The following is a 20,664-nucleotide window of genomic DNA, read 5'->3' as shown; positions in this document are numbered from 1 at the left end:
TCTGCACGGGAATGAACTCTGGAAAATATCAAAATGAGATTTACCAAACAATGTATCCATTGTATTATTTATAGGACCATTTAGACAAAATGGTTATTTTATGGCATCGGGAAGCACCTTTATTTTTACGAGTGTGTGGGCTAGACTTTCGGTTAATTAGCCGCTATCATGAAATAACAACGTTCAGTAAATGATAAAACTGTTTGCAATATAAACCAGAGTGTTCATGATTAAGATAAAACATTAAAATAACACCAATTTGCAATATCAAGCAGCAAAAAAAGTGCTTTTGTATGGCTAAAAATAGCTGGAAGGGAATAAGACCGGAAGCAAGAAAAATTCGGAATGACCACACCCATAATTGATTTAGCCAACACTAACGAAACGCTATAGTGGTTTATAATTATAATAATAATAATAATAATTCTTTACATTTATATAGCGCTTTTCTAGACACTCAAAGCGCTTTACATAGACAGGGGGTATCTCCTCATCCATCTCCGTTTACAAATGTATTTAACTTAAAATGTCTGAAACCCTGACGTTCATGCACGGGAAGTTGCACTGAAAAAGTAAACCGTAAGATCAAATAATAAAAAATACAATAATAATAAAAATAATAATAATTTTTAAATTCAATTATCTTACTTTTGTAAAAAGTAATACTAATAAACAGCCATAATGCCCTACAAATTTATTTAGACAAGAAAGTCATTGTATTTTAGCCAAAACCAATTATTTAATCTTGTTTACTTTTATTGTCAATGCAACATCCAGTAAATATCTGAATATTAAATGCACATTTATAATTGTCTTAAAAGGCATTGCAAAACCAAGTTGCATGGTTTGATTTTATTATTATCATTATTATTATTTATATATTTTTGGATTGTTAAACTTTTTTTAATGCAGCATTCTGTGTTATCAGTACACATTTCACTATTTTCTAAGTAGTCTTTTTACCAGTTTTCTAAGTATTTTAGCAGAATTTTTTGTAAAAGCTGTGACTTAAGTGTCCAAATTCTTACAGTATATTTGTCTAAAACCGATAGGTTTAGTTGTTCCTACACAAGGGAAATGACTAAAGTCACTATGAAAACTGCCTTACCACAAACGTCTGTGTGTTTCCTGGTATCTCCTAAGATTGAGGCTGATTTGGTGTGTTATTCCTACAGATCATCCACTGTTAAGCAGAGTTTATTGAACAGGGTGTTTAAGAGATGCTTATTTAAAAACTGTAACTATGAGTGACTGTTAGGGATATTTAGACAGCTAAAGTTCAACTAACATGCAAAACTCTTATTGCCTCTGAATTTGGGAAGCATGCATAATATTTAAATTCGTCGGAGTGCAAACACCATGCAAACCTCAGTGTAAACAACCATGCATCATATCTTTCCTTTCGACAAACACATACTGTATTGACAAAAGGCTACAATAAATTATATTTTTGTATCGGGAATATTTTGACATGAAACATTTTTTTTTTGTCAATGCTTGTAAAACTATATATAATAAAAGTTATTTTGGTCTTACATTTAAATAAAGAGGTTATTAAAGAATTCGTCCAATATTTGTGTGTTATGCATTTTTGTTTATCATTGTAACCTACACTTAGAAATGCATATTTGATTAAATAGTATTAAATATTTATAATTACATTTATATATATATATATATATATATATATATATATATATATATATATATATATATATATATATATATATATATATATATATATATATATATATATATTATAAGTAAAATAATGTTATAATTCATAATTCAAGATCAACGGAAGAAGAGAAACTCGAGCTCATCTTGGAATGTTTGGTTACGTGTCGCCATGGTAACCTCAGACGCCTCAAAGTCGCGTCGTCTGATTGGTTGCTGTGTGTCTTCACGTTCCTGATTCGAGCTTGTGTTGTTTTCTCACAAATATATGACGAGCTTCAGTCATGCGATTCAACGGCCAGAAATATTCCCGATCCACACAGGTGAGAAAATACATCATAAAGCCGTTAAATCTCATTTATACAGCCAGGGGCCTCTAAAAAAGCTATTAACGTTACCTCAGTCACGAATTGAACTGCGTTTTATTAAATACAAACGCCTCTGGCAGTTATTTTAACGATTGATAGCACAAGAGACACTTAAAAAAAAAAAATACAAGTTTGTTGGTATTTACATGATATAAAATCATTAATAATACCGTGGTGAAACTGAGGAAAATGACTTCAAATTCAGAAAATTCCCCAGATGATCTAAGGACACTGAGCAAATATGATTTTAAGCGTTCAAATGTATGTAAAAAGTTATTTTATTCGTCTTAAAATGTAACCGCTAATTGATTTCTCACACTAATGTCATCCCAAACTGCTAACGTTTCTTGTATGGTGTTTTAATTAACGTTAGTTATTTCTAGTCACTTATTTAAAGTTTGTATAAAAAGAAACTTAAAATAAAGGTCAATTTGATAAATATAATAGACCACCATAGTTCAACAACTGATGGATTGTATTAATAATTCATTAATTACATTATGAATAACAAACATAGTTTCATATGAAATGTTCTTTTTAAATATACAAATTATACATCATCTTATTAAACATGTACTGATGTTTATATATTTTCGGAACAGAAATCTGAAGCCAGATTCAAAATTCTGGTTCATTTTGTTGGTTCATTAATGTTTTACATAGTGGATTTCAGATTAATATTTTTATCAGTCCATAAATCTGAAAATACTGTAAAACAACAGCAAAAAAGTCAATTTTTTTATGAATGAAATGTTGTCAGGTGAATGATTTATGAACAAACCCCTCTGTAATAACCTTCAGAATATAGATAGGAATAAAACTATAGAGTGTGGTGAGAAAAAAATTAGAGATTGGTCTTTAAAGATATGTATTGTAATTGAAATCTACTGCTCAGATGCAACTTGATAAGTGCTATAAAATCCAATAACGTTTAATATTTCTCATCTTAAATATAAGTCACTCTTAAAAGCCTGTAAAAATGTGGATCAGTGTGTACCATGTTAATATGAAGACGTGATTTGTGTTTATTAATAAGTTAAATTGATTAAATGATAAATAAATTAATTTAAAATTAGGATTTTAGGACTAAATTAGGACTAAATTAAATATAAACAAAATAGGTTGACTAATTTATGAATAAATTAAATGAATAATAAATTCGTTATAAATTTAAGTTTTTATTTTTGCAATGCAACAACATAATTAATATAATAAAAGTGGATTTTGCATGTTTTTTTTCCCACTTGATCTGTTTCCACAAATCTCAAAATTGACCAGTGCATGAAAAAAAGAAAGTTTTTTCAAATTTTGTCTGTAATTTCCTGCTTTAAGTATTTGTCATCCGCAGACATGAGAGTGATGAAGATATTGTCAACATGCCTCTCCAAGACAGAAAGTCTAGAGGACCAAACAGATCAAACCCCAAACCTAAAGATAAGTAAGTCATCGCCGAAACTATTACTGATGAGATTCTAGTTTCTCTGCTGATATCTATAATGTCTTTTTAAAATATTCTTTAGGGAGCTTCTTGATCTCAAGAGGCTTTTATCACTGATCACAGCTCCAGTGTCAAAACAGGTAAAATTCTGACAATTAGATGTAATTTAAATTAAATGTTTGTTTTTCAGATTACTTAAAGGGGGACAGTTCACCCAAAAATGAAAGTTCTGTCATCATTTACTCATCTTCATGTCATTCCAAACCTGTATGAGTTGCTTTCTTATCAAACAGTTGGTAGTTCCCATTGACTTCCATTGTATTTTTTTCCTACTATGAAAGTCAATGGGAACCATCAACTGTTTGATTACCAGCTATCTTCAAAATATCTTCTTCTATATTCAACATAAGAAAGCAACTCGTACAGATTTGAAATGACATGAGTAAATGATGACAAAATGTTCATTTTTGGGTGAACTGTCCCTTTAAATCTTTAATTTGAAGTACAATTCTTTTTGCTGCTTCAGGAATTGAACTGCAATTTTATTCTCAGTTAAAATCTGAATTGTGCATGAACCTGCTGTGAGTTTAGTTAGTCAATAATTAACGTAGTTGATTCATCTCTGCTCACTATCTCAGGTTTCATCTTTGAATCAATCCAAGGGACGAAAGCCTCAGAACTCCTCAAATGTTCCTGATCACCGGAAAATCGGCACAACCAGCGAAGCATCAGAGCTGGATAACTTCAGGTGCACAGTGTCCCATATTTGTCTCTTAATTTTTCTCTTATTCTTTTGCATTTTGTAACCAGCGTTCATTAACAGTGTGATCTACAGAAATCAGAGGTGTTTTAGTGACCAGCCACATCACAGACTGTTCCTGGACATCTTCACTGCGTTGATCAACAACAGACTCGGTTGCAGGTGTGCATTTATGAGCATGATGCTGAGGGTGTGTGCCAGTTATGGATTATAGACTAGTCTTATTTGTTGTTTTTAGGAGCTGGCTGGACAGCTCTTCCTCGGACAACATCCTAAGAGTTTTAAACTGCTTGAGATTGTTGATCAGGGATCCTCTTCACCAGGTGAGATCAAAAATCTCACTTAATATCATCTTAAAAATCACTCCGTAAAAATGTGGAACAATGTACCTTGGTAATATGTAGAAATTAAAACTCTTAATTAAGTTAATAAACTGATTTGTTGATTTTAGTTGAAATTAAATGAATCCTAAATTAAATTCATTATAAATATAAGTTTATATTTTTTGCAATGCAAAAAACAACAACAGCAACCTGTTTTTAAAGACGGTATAAAATAAAAGAATTAATGCAAAATATTAACACATACAGTTGGTCTAATAACATGAAACATTAGTGTCATTTTATATATATATATATATATATATATATATATATAGGTAAGACTTTACAATAAGATTATGTTTGTTAACATTAAAAAACATTTAAAGCATTTATTAATCTTAGTTCATAATAATTTTAACATTTACTAGTGCATTATTATAGTCAGCAGTTCTGTTAAAATGAAAATATTTAATGCATTTGAGCTAACATGAACTAACAATGAATAGCTGTACTTTTATTAACTTGAGTCAGCAAAGGTTAATAAATACTGTATTTAATTAATTTTTAATGGGACCTTATTGTGAAGTGTTACTTTTATGTTATCTTATGTATGTGTATTATAGCTATTGCTATTTACACCCTGTTACAATGAGTGACTCTGACATTCTGTCTTTTCATTTACTGTATATTTTTCTGTTTTCTCTTATAGAAAGTCTTCTTTGAACTCCAAGGCGCTGGGCAGCTCGCTGAGGTAAAGAACCTCACAATGTTAACATGCTGAAAATGCACAGCAGCTGGGGGAAGTTCATTGTGTCTCACTGGGTGTTTTTCAGCACATGGAGTCGGTTGCAACAGTTTATCTAGAATGCAGAGAACAGAGGCTGGAAATCGAGCAGCTGGTTGCAATGACATGTGAGACAAACATGTTGCAGTGTGTTGCACAGTATGCACAGATTGGAAACGAGCCGCAAGAAGAATAATGTGTTTGCTTGTGTCCCCATCATTTGCTCTGCAGATATGTTTCAGAAGTTGTCTTCTGTTGAGGAGCAAAGGCAGTGGATTATTAATTGCGGTGCACATAAGGTATTTATAGTGTTTTAAAAGAAATCAAACTTTATAAAGCATATTAAAAATTTTAACATGTAAACAAGAATGTGATTTACTTTTACAATTAAAATCCAAAATATTAAAATGTAAAACCATGAAAAAAAAAATACTTAATACTAAATCAGCTTTTGTCCTGGAACCATATCTCATTTTCATTAAATTAATCTAAAAAGAAAGCTATTTATTAAATAATAATAATAATAATATTTAATTATATATATATATATATATATATATATATATATATATATATATATATATATATATATATATATATATATATATATATATATATATAATTTTTTTTTTTTTTTTTTTGGATGATCCTTCTCTTCATTTTAACTTAAAATAAACTATATAAACATTTAAAATAATAATACAAATTACAAAAACTACAACATTTTCTCAAACTTTGTATGTGGCAACACTTTAGTATAAGACCAATTCTCACTGTTAGTTGCTTATTAGCATGCATATTATTAAAATATTGGCTGTTTATTAGTACTTATAAAGCACATATTCTGCATGACCATATCCTACATCCCTAATGTCTAAACTTGTCAGCTACCTTACTTACTATTTAAAAGCATCCAATAAGGAGTTAATTGAGGCAAAAGTCATAGTTAATGTTTGTTAATGGCGAGAATTGGAATTTAAAATAAAGTGTGACTGAAAATATATATAAAAAACGAATTCAGAATGTTATTTAAAGCTATAACAGTATATCAAACATCCTAAAATAGCACTGATTTCCAGTTAATCATTTTTCTTTTGCACAGACCCTTGTGAAGCTGCTCTGTACACGGGACAGTAGCGTGGTGTTAGGATCTCTGCTGGCTCTCACCACACTGGCTGAAAGGTAAATTAATATCATGAGTAATGTATATCTACAGCAATCAAATCAGCATGATGCATTAGATACATTAGCAGTTAATCATTACTCTCATTTTTCATTCAGTCAAGAATGCAAAGAGAAGATTGCAGAGCTCTCTCTTGTGGAGCACCTTCTAGTTTTTTTACAGGAGTATGACATGTTTTCAAAAAGGTGAGTAGAGACAAGGCTCTGAGATTGATATCTTTTGCAGTCATTTTTCTGTGTGCGTTTGTAAATACTTCTGTTAGATAAACCAGACCCACATTGTTTAGGTTTGTATTATCCTCTGGGTATGCTACATTAAAAATACTTTTTTCAGGTGCACTGAGAAATATAATGAAAATGAATGAAAATGCAGATATCCTATTAGTTCCTTTTTTTCATCTTTGCATACTCTGCATCCATAAAAACTTTAGTGCATAAGTGACACAAAACAGAATTGCATAGACTACCATTCAAAATTTTAGGGGAAAGTAAAAAAAAATCACATGGCTTGATGAAGGGATGTATTGAATGGTTTACAAGTCACAGTAAAGACATTTAATTTAATATTTTTTCATTACAGGTAGTTGCTTGAGCCCGTATTATGTAAATCAGGATGCTTGAAAAAAATATATATTGTAATTTTAAGTGATGCACTGGCACTTCTGCTTTAAATCTGAATTGATTTGGATATTGTTGTTGATCATGTGTCTCAGGTTGAGCGTGGAGCTGCTGAGGTTGCTGTGCTCGGTGCAGTGTGTCAGGGATCAGGTGCGTCAGTGTGACGGGGTGCCAGTGCTGCTCAGTCTCCTTCACTCGGAGCACGTGAAGCTGCTGTGGAGCGCCATGTGGGTCCTCGTGCAGCTGTGTCAGGATCCCGACACCAGCGCTGAGATCCGGGCCTGGGGCGGCGTGCAACAGCTACTGCGCATCTTACACGGGTGAGTCTCCCAATGCCGTCCGCTCAGGTTTTGAGCATTTCACTTGCACTTTTTAAGTCATGCAAAACTTTTATTTTCAGAGAACGAGTGTACGTGTCTGATCGCTCCACAATAGAAACGCTTTCGAGCGCCAACGCGGCGGGCAGGATACACAGACAGCACGTGTCGGCGGAGGTGAGTCCCCAAGAGACGGCCGAGAACAACATCAATCTGCAGGCAGGTGAGAAAATACAGGAATTCAGTACTAATGATCATGATCAAATTAAATCATATGCATGTTGTCAAAGTTGAAATTTCCTGTTTTTTTTCTTTTCATGATAACTGAGGTCTAGGGGCTATTTAACTACCATTCAAACTACGATTTCAGAACAGACAGTAAAATGCACACAGGCTGCATAAAGTAGCTGTGATTTTTCACGAACCGTTGTGACTTTCGTAAAACGTTGACGTCAGAACTAAACAGTCACCTCCTTCTGTCACCACCCTGAGCACCACCCATCGTCCCACTGTCCTTTTGCCAAACCCTCAGACAACATCGCGTCCGTGCCATTGCTGAGCATTGAGCAACAACAGCACTGAAATAGGTAGAAAAGGTTAACTTTAACCACGAAACCAGATATGCTGGATCACATCTAACGTGTATAGTAAAAACAAACTCATCGTGTCTATACAGCACCTCATGTTGAAGATGCATATACATTTCAATTTCAGCTGGCTACTATTTTTACAGCTACATTATTGATCCAGCCACAATGCATCGCAACAATGTATATACAATTACAAATTATTATATATAAATCGTCAATTTGTGGTTTTACACACATGCACAGACATGTTTTCATACATAACATCATGAGATGCAAGAAACATATGGCAAGAAATCTGTAGACTGTAGAAAATTAGAAAAAACTGGAAAAAAAAAATATAATTTAATACAAATATTTCCTTTGTAAATTAACAATGAACAATTGAATTAATTTACATCAATTATGTCATCTATCAAGACCAGACTTCAAACATGGGAGGATCCAAAACAATCTTTTTCTTATTTTCTTTTTAAAAATTTTTTTTTTTTTGCAGTGAAATACTCCTGTGAAATATATTTTTATTTATTTATTATTAATTTATTAATAATAAATGCATTTATTTATTTATTTGTTTTATTTTTATTTTTATTATTATATTATTATTTATTACAATTATTTTTACTAATTTCTGTATTTTACTTTTTTGTGATTTATGTGCGTGATATACATTTATTATTTACATGCATAATTATTTCTGATATACATACAGTGAATTAATATATACTGTAGGTTGCATGTACAATGAGGTACAGTGGAGTTTTTTTATTTATTTGTGAGATTCACTCAAATGCATAAACATGGCTATTTGAGATGACTTTTCCATAGTGGGATACATTCTGCATTGTCTTGCACTGTGGAATAAACCCCCAGTTAATGAAGCAACTGTCCCTGTTCCCAGCATGCTGTGCAGCGATCACTGAGCTTGTTTTGGACGACACAACAGCACATAATGTGGTTCAGGTAGTAACTTCTTTTTGTCACATGCTTCTCTTGAATCAAAAACATCCATTTGCATGCATCTCATATTTATATAGTCTACATGCTTTGATTTGGTGTTTTAGGAGAATGGTGTGTACATAATTGGCAAACTGATTTTGCCACAAAACCTTCAAGATCCTCAGGCAAAATCTCTACAGGTACGCCAAAAATGATTTATAGTCTCAGACAGGTTTCATATAAAATATTCAGTATTTATCACATAATAATTGAACTATTTTTTTCTGAAGTGTTATGCTTTTAGGGCCCTACGATTCCTTTTTAGTATGGAACGCAATAGACATCACTTTAAACGGTATTTTATTTTTTATTCTATTTATTTTATAACTTTTTTATTTATAGAAATATATAAAAAAATATTAATGTATTATTTCTGTGTTTTATTAATATGATCACGGTGGTTTATTTATATTTATATATTTTTAGGGTATTTATTTGTTGATTGGTTAGTATCTGAATGAAATGGTGTGGATGCTAGTTGTTTGTTTGTTCTATTTTTATTCATTATTTCAGTATGTTATTCATATTATCTTTAATGAAGTGGTTTATTTATTCAGAATGTTTTATGCTTTTGAATGCATCTAAATTAAATGATGTTTCTGCTTGTTCCAGACTGTTTTCTCCAGAGTTGTTTGAGATGTTTATTGATGTTGGACACTATGTAAGAGACATTAGTGCGTATGAACCGCTGCAGGAGAAAATCGCCCTCTTATCAGTAAGATAATAATGATATTTGGTGTCTTCATCAGTGAATTACACTGACCCTGCTGCTTCTCCAACATTAAATTGAAACGTTTGCACTAAACTAGTTTGAGAGAAAGGTCAACGCTCTTTCTAACATTTTCTCTCTGGCCTGTTTTCATGCATTTGTCTTTTCTGTAGGAGGAAGAATTGGACGTTCTCAGGGAAAGCATAGAGATGGTGAACCAGAACCGACCTCCTTTGAGAGTGATCAATGGTTATGCGGTTTTGGACCATCTAGGCAGCGGTGCCTTTGGCAGCGTCTTTAAGGTGAGTCTTCTTTGCTGTATATTTGTGCTGTGTTGGATAACTGAGACTTTGACGGTTGTTTTTGCTCCCGTTTAAAGGTCCGTAAGCAGAGCGGACAGAACATTCTGGCACTGAAGGAGGTAAACTTTCACAATCCAGCCTTTGGCAAAGACAAGCGATCCAGAGACAGCAGCGTGGAGAAGATTGTGTCTGAGCTGACCATCATTAAAGAGCAGGTGCGTCTCAGTGCGTCTAGTGCTCAGTCATTTTGCTAATTCCTATGAAACCTGTCATTTCAGACTAAAATAATAAGAAATAAAGGCTTTTCATGAAAACAAATAAATCTTATTTTATTAAACATTAAGATTTTTGCACCATGACCTCGCTTGCATGACAATTTAGCACATTATCATCACCATGATGCGAAACAAATAAATAAATCTCATATTCTGTAAAAGTTTCAGCATTTACGCAAAAGTATTTGTAAGTAATTTCTGTATATTGTAATAAAAAAATCAAGTTGTATTTTAAACGATGATGTTCATCACAGCATTTTTACATAATTTTGGCCATTTAACTCTTTCCCCGCCAGCATTTTTGAAAAAAGTTGCCAGCCACCGCCAGCGATTTTGATGATTTTCATAAAAATGTTATTGCCTTCAGTATATTTTGCTGTATGAATATTTGGATATGCAATACACCAAAATAAAGATCAAAGCCTTTACTTTTAAACAAAAAAAAAATCTGTTTTATTCTAGCTTAAATCATTCTTTTTTAATCAACACTTGAATATACGAAGGTTTCATTAAAATTTTAATTTTGAGCAAAAGGTTTTTTTTAATCCAAAACTACATCTGGATAACATTGAATACGATTATCAAAGCATAAATCCAGTAATCGCTTCCATTAACGCCTCCAAAGCTTGCACAGTCATATACCACTTCCTAGATCAACATTTTACTCATTTATTTAAAGGGGGGGTGAAATGCTATTTCATGCATACTGAGTTTTTTACACTGTTAAAGAGTTGGATTCCCATGCTAAACATGGACAAAGTTTCAAAAATTAAGTTGTACGTTTGAAGGAGTATTTCTGTTCCAAAAATACTCCTTCCTGTTTGTCACAAGTTTCAGAAAGTTTTTTTCGAGTATGGCTCTGTGTGACGTTAGATGGAGCGGAATTTCCTTATATGGGTCCTGAGGCACTTCTGCCGGAAGAGCGCGCGCTCCCGTATAGCAGAGCAGAGACGAGGCTGTGCACAGACAATCTATACTGATCAGAGCGAGAGCGTCGCGAAATGTCACAAAAGGAGTGTGTTTTTGGTTGCCAGGGCAAGACAACCCTGCACAGATTACCAAAAAAAACAGCATTAAGGGACCAGTGGATGGAGTTTATTTTTACAGAGCATCAACGGAGTTGTGCAAGTGTTTGTGTTTGTTCCCTGCATTTCGAAGATGCTTGTTTTACAAACAAGGCCCAGTTTGACGACGGATTTGCGTATCGTTTATTCCTTAAGGATAATGCAGTCCCAACGAAAAAGGGTCACGATCGTGTGTTGGAACCGCAGGCGGTGAGTAAAACTGCTTCAAATATCTCTGTGTTGTTAACTTAGCTATCGGCGCGTGAGCACATCAAGTAAACAACATGTGATGTTGTCATCAAACTGCACTTTCCACATGTACAGCTTAAAAAAAAAAAAAAAGACGACATAAAGTGGAACTTTATTTCCAAAACCGCTAAGCAAATATATACAGTTTCAGTACATACCACATAGAGACGTTGTTGCTGATGCTGCTCTTGTTCAATTTCAGCCTCTGGATCTGATTCTGGATCATAAATATACGCTGAATCTGACTGTTAGGCATGGTTTGATTTGGATGTTTCTTTCCTCACGGTAATGTCACAGCTTCCAAACGCTCTCAACACAATAGCTTACTCGCGCTCGTGAATTTTTAGCCCCTGCCCACACTTCACGCCTCCAGCCGCTCATGTTTTTCTGGGAAAAATCGGTACAGACTATCTTTCTCTTATGAATATAATAAAACTAAAGACTTTTTGGATTTATGAAGGATGCAGTACTACTCTATATGTACTCAAGATTAACAGGATATTGAGTGAAAACGAGCATTTCACCCCCCCTTTAACATTATGCAGTTTTCTTTTATATGCTGTCTATTGCTGATGATTGCATTATCATATGCATCTGTTTACATAAGAGATTGCTAATTTTCCGTTCTGTTCATGTATGTTTTTGTTCGGGAGGTTGTGTACTCGTTCAGAAGATGTGTAATAGCGCCCCCGAGTGTATAACAGTGAAAACACAAAAAGCTGTAAAAACTCGTCTATGGCAGAGAAAGAGTTAAATGTGTTTAGTTAGTAAATTATTGTCACAATTCAAAAAAGTTTTTCACTAAGCAAAATCTTATTTCTCATTTTTAAGACCGAGCTCAGCATTGAAAGCTGTCATGAAAAATTCTTCATTTATTTCAGATGTCTCATCCAAACGTTGTGAAATACTTCAAAACATTTTTAGAAGGTATGTACTCCTATTTTTATATATAAATATTAATATGCATGATATTAATATGCATATAATGAATATTTAAATTGTACAGTGGGATCCAAACATCTGTGAAAATACTTATTAAACTATAGTTTAATTTTTTCCCTCATTTAATTTAAATGTTTCCCTTGCAAATAATGAATGAAGTTCACATGAGGTTTGAAAATGTTTTATGATTTGGTTTGTCTTCTAACACAAACACACACATTTTTTTTTTTTTTTAGGTGTAATTCATAAAAATCCCAGATTTTCATTGTATTTGGACCCCATATAAATATATTTACTGTATTTTATGGACTATAAGTCGCACTTCATAGTTTGGCCGGTCCTGCGACTTATAGTCAGGTGCGACTTATTTATCAAAATTAATTTGACATGAACCAAGAGAAATGAACTGAGAGAAAACATTACCGTCTACAGACGCTAGAGGGCGCTCTATGCTGCTCAGTTCTCCTGTAGTCTACACTTGATATCATAGAGCGCCCTCTGGCAGCTGTAGATGGTAATGTTTTCTCTTGGTTCTTGGTTCTAAATAAATGCGACTTATAGTCCAGTGTGACTTACATATGTTTTTTTCCTCATCATGACGTATTTTTGGACTGATGCGACTTATACTCAGGTGCGACTTATAGTCCGCAAAAATACGGTAGTTTAAAACTGTCCCCTGTTGTCTTTGTCTCAGCTGATAAGCTCTATATCGTGATGGAGCTCATAGAAGGAGCTCCTCTGGCTGAACATTTCAGCTCTCTCAAAGAGAAACGGCAGACGTTCACCGAGGAGAGAGTCTGGAACATTTTCATACAGGTCAGGAGATCGGCACTAGAACAGAACAAGGAAAATGTGAAATAAAAGTGAAATAAATTCATTTTGAACCCTCCACAGATCTGTCTGGCTTTGAGATACTTACACAAGGAGAAAAGGATCATCCACCGAGATCTCACACCCAATAATATCATGCTCGGAGAGAGAGATAAAGTCACTATTAGTGAGTTAATATCATCTTTTATCTGTCCACTGCATTATATATATAAATATATATATATATATATATATATGCATCCCTGCAGCACAAAACCAGTCTTAAGTCTCTGGGGTATATTTATAGCAATAGTCAAATATGGGTAACTGTATGGGTTTTCTTTTATGCCAAAAATCATTAGAATATTAACTAAAGATCATGTTCCCTGAAGTTATTTTGTACATTTCCCACTGTGAATTTAGTCATATGCATTGCTAAGAATTCATTTGGACAACTTTAAAGGTGATTTTCTCAATATTTAGATTTTTTGCACCCTCCGATTCCAGATTTTTAAATATTTGTATCTTGACCAAATGTTGTCCGATCCTAAACAAACCATGCATCAATGGAAAGATGATGTATAAATCTCATTTTCGAAAAATGTACCCTAATTGACTGGTTTTGTGGTCCAGGGTCTCATATACAGCGTATATAGTATATTTAAGGGCACACTGCTTGACATAGTACACATAATAATAACCAGTCGAATCGTTTTCCAGCGGACTTTGGTCTAGCGAAACAGAAACAGGAGAACAGTAAGCTGACGTCAGTGGTTGGGACAATACTGTATTGCTGGTCTGTACTTTGCAATTCTCAAATATAACCAGGTGAAACTGTGTCGGATCTTGAGGTGGAGCATTTTTTTTGCATGTCAGTCCAGAGATGGTGAAGAACGAGCCGTACGGTGAGAAGGCAGACGTTTGGGCCGTGGGCTGCATCCTCTATCAGATGGTCACCCTCACGCCTCCGTTCTACAGCGCAAACATGCTCTCGCTCGCTACTAAGGTGACGGGTTTACCCTACAGTGAAGAAATTCTGACGTTTAAAAGAACTTCTGTGTCTTTCAATCAAATCATGCATTTTTGTCAGCTTGATTTGCTCATGTTCTTCGTGTCTTCAGATTGTGGAAGCGGTTTATGAGCCAGTAGAAGACAAAGCCTTCTCTGAGAGAGTGACTGAGGTCATTAAATGGTATGATTCCCAGTTACACATATGAAGTCTCTTTTTCCCACCAGGGCAGTATTTATTTGATTAAGAAATACAGTAATATGGTGAATTATTAATGCAATTTAAAAGAATTGTTTTGTGTGTGAATATATGTTTAATGGGAATTTATTCCTGTGTTGCAAAGCTGAATTTTCAACATCATTACTGCAGTTTTCAGTGTCACATGATTTCAAGCTCTCTTATCAATTATTGGTTACAAATTTTTATTAGTGCTGTTTTTGTTCTCATTATATATTTGTGTTTACTGTGTATATTATATAAATACATATATACATAGAGTATATATTTTGAAAATATTTATATGCATTTGCATGTATATATTAATATTATACTAATATTTAATACTTTTTCTGAAATATATACATGCATGTTTGTTTATATAATAAATATACACAGCATACAAACATATATTATATAAACGAAAACCTTTATTTTGAATGCAATTAATCGCAATTAATCATATGAGTTTTTATTGTTGTTGTTTTTTTTAATACGTTTATTATCAATGTTGAAAATGTTTTTTGTGACTTAATATTTTTGTGGAAATCATGATAAAAAAAATTCAGGATTATAAGAAAAATATTTGTTTTATAATATCAATTATTTGTAATATATTAAATGTACATTAAAATTTTAAATTGTGATAAATGTGACAATATTATTGTTTTTACATTATTATTTTTTTATCAAATAAATGTAGCCTTGGTAAGCTAAAACAAAATAATTTTTTTTTTAAAAATAACATGAAGGCGTTGGACAATTTCATCTTTATTTCTGTCTTTTTTATCAAAATGAAGAGAAAAAGGATGAGCATTAGGTCTGTAGTTTATGCTTTTGCTGTATTTTATTCTTGCCTTCTGTCACTGAGAATTATGGGAAATGTAGTCTTGCTGCTTCCTTTAGTCTCTGCCATGCCTCAGCAGTACACTAAATAGATTTTTTTAAGTTTAGTTTCCTAGTTTTCACAAGAGGGACGCGTTCTCTTCATCTTTTGATAGGTGCTTGACCCCAAACGCAGACGTGCGTCCTGACATCATCGAGGTCAGTTCCAGGATTGCAGATATAATGATGAAGTTTGTGGACAATCTCTGTGCATCCTATAATTCACTGGAGAGAAGAGCGGAACGAGACAGGAAGAGAGCGCAGAAGTACTTCCTGGAGAGTAACAGGACCAGGATGTGCGGCCCACTGCAGCCGGTTAGATCAGAAAACTACCAGCAGTTTCTTCATCATCACAACCTGTCTGTCAGCTAATAATGATGTTTCTGACTCAGAGCGGTGGCCTCAGAGAACAAGATGGATCACAGGCTCAGGGTTTGGAAACTTCTGCATCTGTCTCAGAGGAACAAGAGCAAAGCCAAGGTGACAGAGTTTACCTCTACAAAAACATTTGAATGCTAATGCCTTTAGCATCTGATTAGTTACAGGTATTGTTGTATGTGAACTGTGATAGAACGCATTCAAAAAGCAATGCACATGAGTAAACACAAATACTTCTAGCCATGCAAACTGAAAATTAAATGTTGCTACATATTTAGATATAATGTAGGAGCCAATAATAACACATCTGGTTTAATGGCACATATATTAGAAGTAAAGCGCCCTCTTGTGAACTGAGTGAGGTTTGTTAGAAGAATGAACATGTAATGTTTCTTCTTTATTGTATTTTTTTAGGACTAAACAGTGTATGGTGCATATAAAAAAATCTATTGAGAAGTTCTTTCAGTCCTTTATGCACTTCTTGTTTAATAAGGAAAATACTTAATTTGCTACATTAAGATTTTTTCCCCCATTCTTAATGTGCAGAAATGTCTGGGAATGTTGGCGTAAAATCTTCTGGTGAGCTGAACATACTCAGGTGAGTTTATGCTCTTTCTTTTTAATTTTTACACGATTAAAGAAATGCGATTAATAATTCAATTCATTTTTTTCTTTTCTTTTCTTTTCTTTTATTTTATTTTAGCTCTTTCTTTCTTTTTTATTCTTACAAGATGAAAGGAATGCCATTAATAATTCAGTTCATTTTTTATTTTATTTTATTTTAGCTCTTTCTTTCTTTTTTATTCTTACAAGATTAAAGGAATGCCATTAATAATTAAGTTAATTTTTTATTTTATTTTAAATGTGTTCTCATGCAAAAGCTGTATAATGTTTTCTGTTTTGCATTTTACAGTGCGGATTGCCAAAAAGCAAAAGCACGACCAGGTAAAAGCTCTCCGTTTTGCTAATGTGCACAAATATAATAAAATCTGAATTTTATTTTGGCTCATTTTATAGGTTTCATAGGTAAAAGTAACAGTGTCCTCACATCTAAAACTTAAATACTTAAAAATAGCAGAGATTTTCTTTAGTTTGACTCGTGTTTGTCACACGTTCACAGCATCGGCGGGAATTTGTTTGTCTCAGAGAAAGGTTCGACAAATTGATGATCCCAACCAAAGGCTTCTGGAACTTCTGCATAAGATAATATTTATAACTCAGGTAATTTAGAGTCTGATTTCAGGCATTTTCCACAGTGTTACAGTCTCTTTTATTCATGTTGAATGTTTTTAGCTCCCTCCAGCTCCACAAAACAGCTTCAAGCAGCGGGCAGTCGAACGCTTCAAGAAGCCTCTGTTCACGTACGGAAGTGATCCATACAATCTGAAGGTGGAGCTCAATAAGGTACTTCATCTGGTTAATGCAAGAACAATCATTTTTTGTTTTCTTTATCATAATGGAGCCATAAACACCTGGTGTATCAAATATTATTAGCATTATTTTAAAATGTTATCTGATTTTTTTATTTATATTTAATGTGAACATTATTTCATATGTCAGGTTTCACAGGGTTAATGGTGGAAAAGGTGCAACAGCTCCATCTTGTGGTCATTAGAGTGAATTTCAGTAGGACATGTATTCTTTTCATTGTGCTTTGAGTTGAAATGTGTTTTCAGACCTTTGATATGAATACTTTCAGGTTCTTCAAGGAAGCCAGGAGCTGGTGGAGATGTCTTCAGCCAACAGAGAGTGGTGGTCCATGATCCAGTCTCTGAGTTCAGACCCATCCACTGCGGAAAACCGTGGAGGTGGAACTCCTAAATCTACATTTTTATCCTCGGTTTAATTTGAAAGCTTTACAAAAGCCACTGAATTTGTCTAAATTGTTGTGTAGGGGAATCAGGTTCCACCAGTCTACAAGATGGACTCACCTATGAGGACATACAGGTGGGATATTTTTTATCGAACCTTTTTTTTACTTTCATGAAAGAATGCATGAATCATTTTTATACTGTTTCCTGTCATTTGAACAATTACAGTATTTTTCGGACTATAAGTCGCACCTGAGTATAAGTCGCATCAGTCCAAAAATACGTCATGATGAGGAAAAAAACATATATAAGTCACACTGGACTATAAGTCACATTTATTTAGAAGCAAGAACCAAGAGAAAACATTACCATCTACAGCTGCCAGAGGGCGCTCTATGTGTTCAGTGAAGACTACAGGAGCACTGAGCAGCATAGAGCGCCCTCTGGCGGCTGGAGACGGTAATGTTTTCTATTGGTTCATGTCTCTTAGTTCATTTCTCTCAGTTCATGTCAAATTAATTTTGATAAATAAGTCGCACCTGACTATAAGTCGCAGGACCAGCCAAACTATGAAAAAAAGTGTGACTTATAGTCCGGAAAATACAGTAATCAGATGCAGTAATGATACTTACTGACATTTCTGCTGCTGTTTTCCCTCCAAAATGATGTCACGTACTGAAAGATGATGTCATTCTGAAACTGCCTTTATTAGTTAAAAACAGATTAAAAAGATGAGAATGATAATGGTATAAAGGACACGTGAAAGTTGTTTATCAGTTAAACTATAATGCCTAGTCTGAAACATTTTAATTATGAAAATTAATTAAGGAGGATTATGTCTTTTGTTAGTTAAAAGAAATTAAAATCATAGGGAATTTTATTTAATGAATCCGCTACTTCTGTAAGCTATAGTGACTATAATTGTAAATTTAGGGGAAATAACATTTTGTTTTTAATTTTAAAGACAAAAATCAGTGTCTTGTTTCTGTCACAAAAATCTGGGTCATGTTTGAAGAATAAGAAATCTGTCCACTTGTTAATGTTTTTATATTTTTATTAAACACTATTTCTAACTTTTAATTTGTTATTAATGGTATTATAATTATTGTTTATTATTATAGTTTTTGTTATGTACCCCCTTGCTGTATTTGTAATTCTTTAAAATCAATAGAAAATATTGAGGACATGCACACTTGCTTAAAAAAAATTTATTGAATGGAAAAATTATGAAACATCTGGCATATTTATTAAGAAACTGTTAGTTTTTCAATTTTAAATTTAGTGCAACCCACAAACAAAAATGTTTTCTGAAGTGTGTCATTTAATGTGCTGTTTCAGAGTATGGTGGAGGATGTGCTGGAGGAAAACGGCTACTACAGCAGGTGATGTGGATTGCAGCTGTTTCCTGCTGGATTCGCTCATTGACTGACTCACTGTCTGTCTGTGCGAGCAGCAGAAGGGACGTGGATTCAGGAGCAGGAACCAGACGAACTCAGTCCCCGTGACCCCCAGCAGCGCCTCTCTCTCAGGTCAACCTGACAATAATCACATTATGAATCATAAGCTGATTATGTGCATCTGAAGAACACGTGCTGATATCAGAATTATATTGGCACAATAGAAGATTGCAATAACAGTCAGTGCACGCACACATCGATGATTGACCTCGTTTGAATCTCTGCACTTTAATGTGATTTTCCTCACTGTTTTTGCAAATTCACTCAAAATATAGTTTTAATTTATAATAGTACTTTAGATATTACTCAATAAATTAATTTATTGCTTTACCCATGTTACAAATTGGTGGAAGCAGATTTAACAAAAAAGCGCAAGAGCATTTATATGTGATGTGTGTGTATTTATGTGTGTGTGTGTGTGTGTGGTATAATGACATTGTTGTCTTTCTATATTTTATACATAAGTAGCATCTAAAAGCCTGAGAGCACATGGAAAATCATTGATTGTTCTCTTGAATCCTGCAAATAAAGTTTAAAAAAATACAAATAAAAAGAAAGATAGTTCATTTAATTGAGAGAATTATTTAATATTCTTCCTGATTTTAAATGTAAGACAAAATTGGTAATGAAATCTTTATATATATGTGTGTGTTTGTGTGTGTGTGTGTGTGTATATATATATATATATATATATATATATATATATATATATATATATATATATAAATGCAACAGCAATATATAAACTTTAAAAAGGGCATTTATAAATATTTTTAATGGTAGTTGATAAAAATCGATCTGTTCTTGGTGTGAGGTAAAAGATATAACATTTAAATTTTGAAAATGTATAAAATTTATTCAATTAAATGAATTTATTAAATGTGGAAATTAAGGTTAATTAATGCTGTAATGTAATTATTTAAGTATAACTAGCAAGTAATGTTAAAAAATAAAATCTAATTGTGAAATTTTACCTGTTATTTTATTTTATTTTATATATATTTTTAAATAAGAGAACAGTTTATTGAGAAAACATAAAAATCTACAAAAAACGAATTCATGATTCTGAAGATTGTATCCTTACTTTAGAAATAATTTCGGAAAATGTTTTAAATATGTATACAAATATATACAGTATGCACATTTTCTGATTGAACTATTCAAATTTAAATGTACCCTACACAGCTAAGTATGTATGGTGTGCACTGTATCCCACAATGCAATGCGCTTGAGTGTAATAAATAAACCTAAAGTGATATCAAGCATTTTTTTTTATCATCCAGTTATTGAACCAGACTGCCAAGAGTTAACTGGCTTAAAACATCAAAATAACACAATTCTAAGATAACTACTTGCTGAATGAAACGTAATGAGGTCATGAAATATTAATAATGCCACATACTGTTTATTAATGGAGGCATTTACCATTGCATTAATTTATTATGCGACAATAAATGATGCTTATCAGTGGATAAAAACAAGAAGTGCAATAAAGAGGCATGAC

The 20,664-nt window shown here is 33.0% G+C and overlaps 1 protein-coding gene across 1 annotated transcript; it reads left to right on the top strand.

Annotated features, from left to right (window-relative positions):
- Positions 1-1,886: 1,886 nt before the first annotated feature.
- On the top strand, positions 1,887-19,796 carry nek10 (NIMA-related kinase 10). Its single transcript, XM_052577591.1, has 34 exons — positions 1,887-2,000; positions 3,394-3,483; positions 3,566-3,623; positions 4,122-4,231; positions 4,307-4,405; positions 4,482-4,566; positions 5,276-5,317; positions 5,400-5,478; positions 5,582-5,649; positions 6,453-6,532; positions 6,632-6,718; positions 7,246-7,470; positions 7,551-7,690; positions 8,956-9,017; positions 9,119-9,193; positions 9,284-9,348; positions 9,666-9,768; positions 9,936-10,064; positions 10,142-10,279; positions 12,534-12,579; positions 13,289-13,410; positions 13,489-13,591; positions 14,125-14,200; positions 14,281-14,410; positions 14,526-14,596; positions 15,631-15,829; positions 15,907-15,994; positions 16,439-16,490; positions 16,806-16,837; positions 17,013-17,113; positions 17,186-17,296; positions 17,592-17,700; positions 17,787-17,839; positions 19,042-19,796. Exons 2-34 carry the CDS (start codon positions 3,422-3,424, stop codon positions 19,087-19,089), a joined length of 3,048 nt encoding a protein of 1,015 aa, XP_052433551.1. The 5' UTR covers positions 1,887-2,000; positions 3,394-3,421; the 3' UTR covers positions 19,090-19,796.
- Positions 19,797-20,664: the final 868 nt, after the last annotated feature.

This window comes from Carassius gibelio, chromosome B16 (genome assembly GCF_023724105.1).
Source record: "Carassius gibelio isolate Cgi1373 ecotype wild population from Czech Republic chromosome B16, carGib1.2-hapl.c, whole genome shotgun sequence".
Classification (NCBI taxonomy): domain Eukaryota; kingdom Metazoa; phylum Chordata; class Actinopteri; order Cypriniformes; family Cyprinidae; genus Carassius; species Carassius gibelio.
Note: the sequence above shows the minus strand (reverse complement) of the source record. Positions and strands in the feature narration are given on the sequence as shown.

What these genes read in the sequence shown, in the direction of transcription:
- nek10 (XM_052577591.1), top strand. Translation starts at nt 3,422, where the DNA reads ATGCCTCTCCAAGACAGAAAGTCTAGAGGACCAAACAGATCAAACCCC. An exon ending in AGAAAATCGCCCTCTTATCA is followed by an intron (nt 9,769 to 9,935) that starts GTAAGATAATAA and finishes TCTTTTCTGTAG; the next exon opens with GAGGAAGAATTGGACGTTCT. An exon ending in GGTGAGCTGAACATACTCAG is followed by an intron (nt 16,491 to 16,805) that starts GTGAGTTTATGC and finishes TGCATTTTACAG; the next exon opens with TGCGGATTGCCAAAAAGCAA.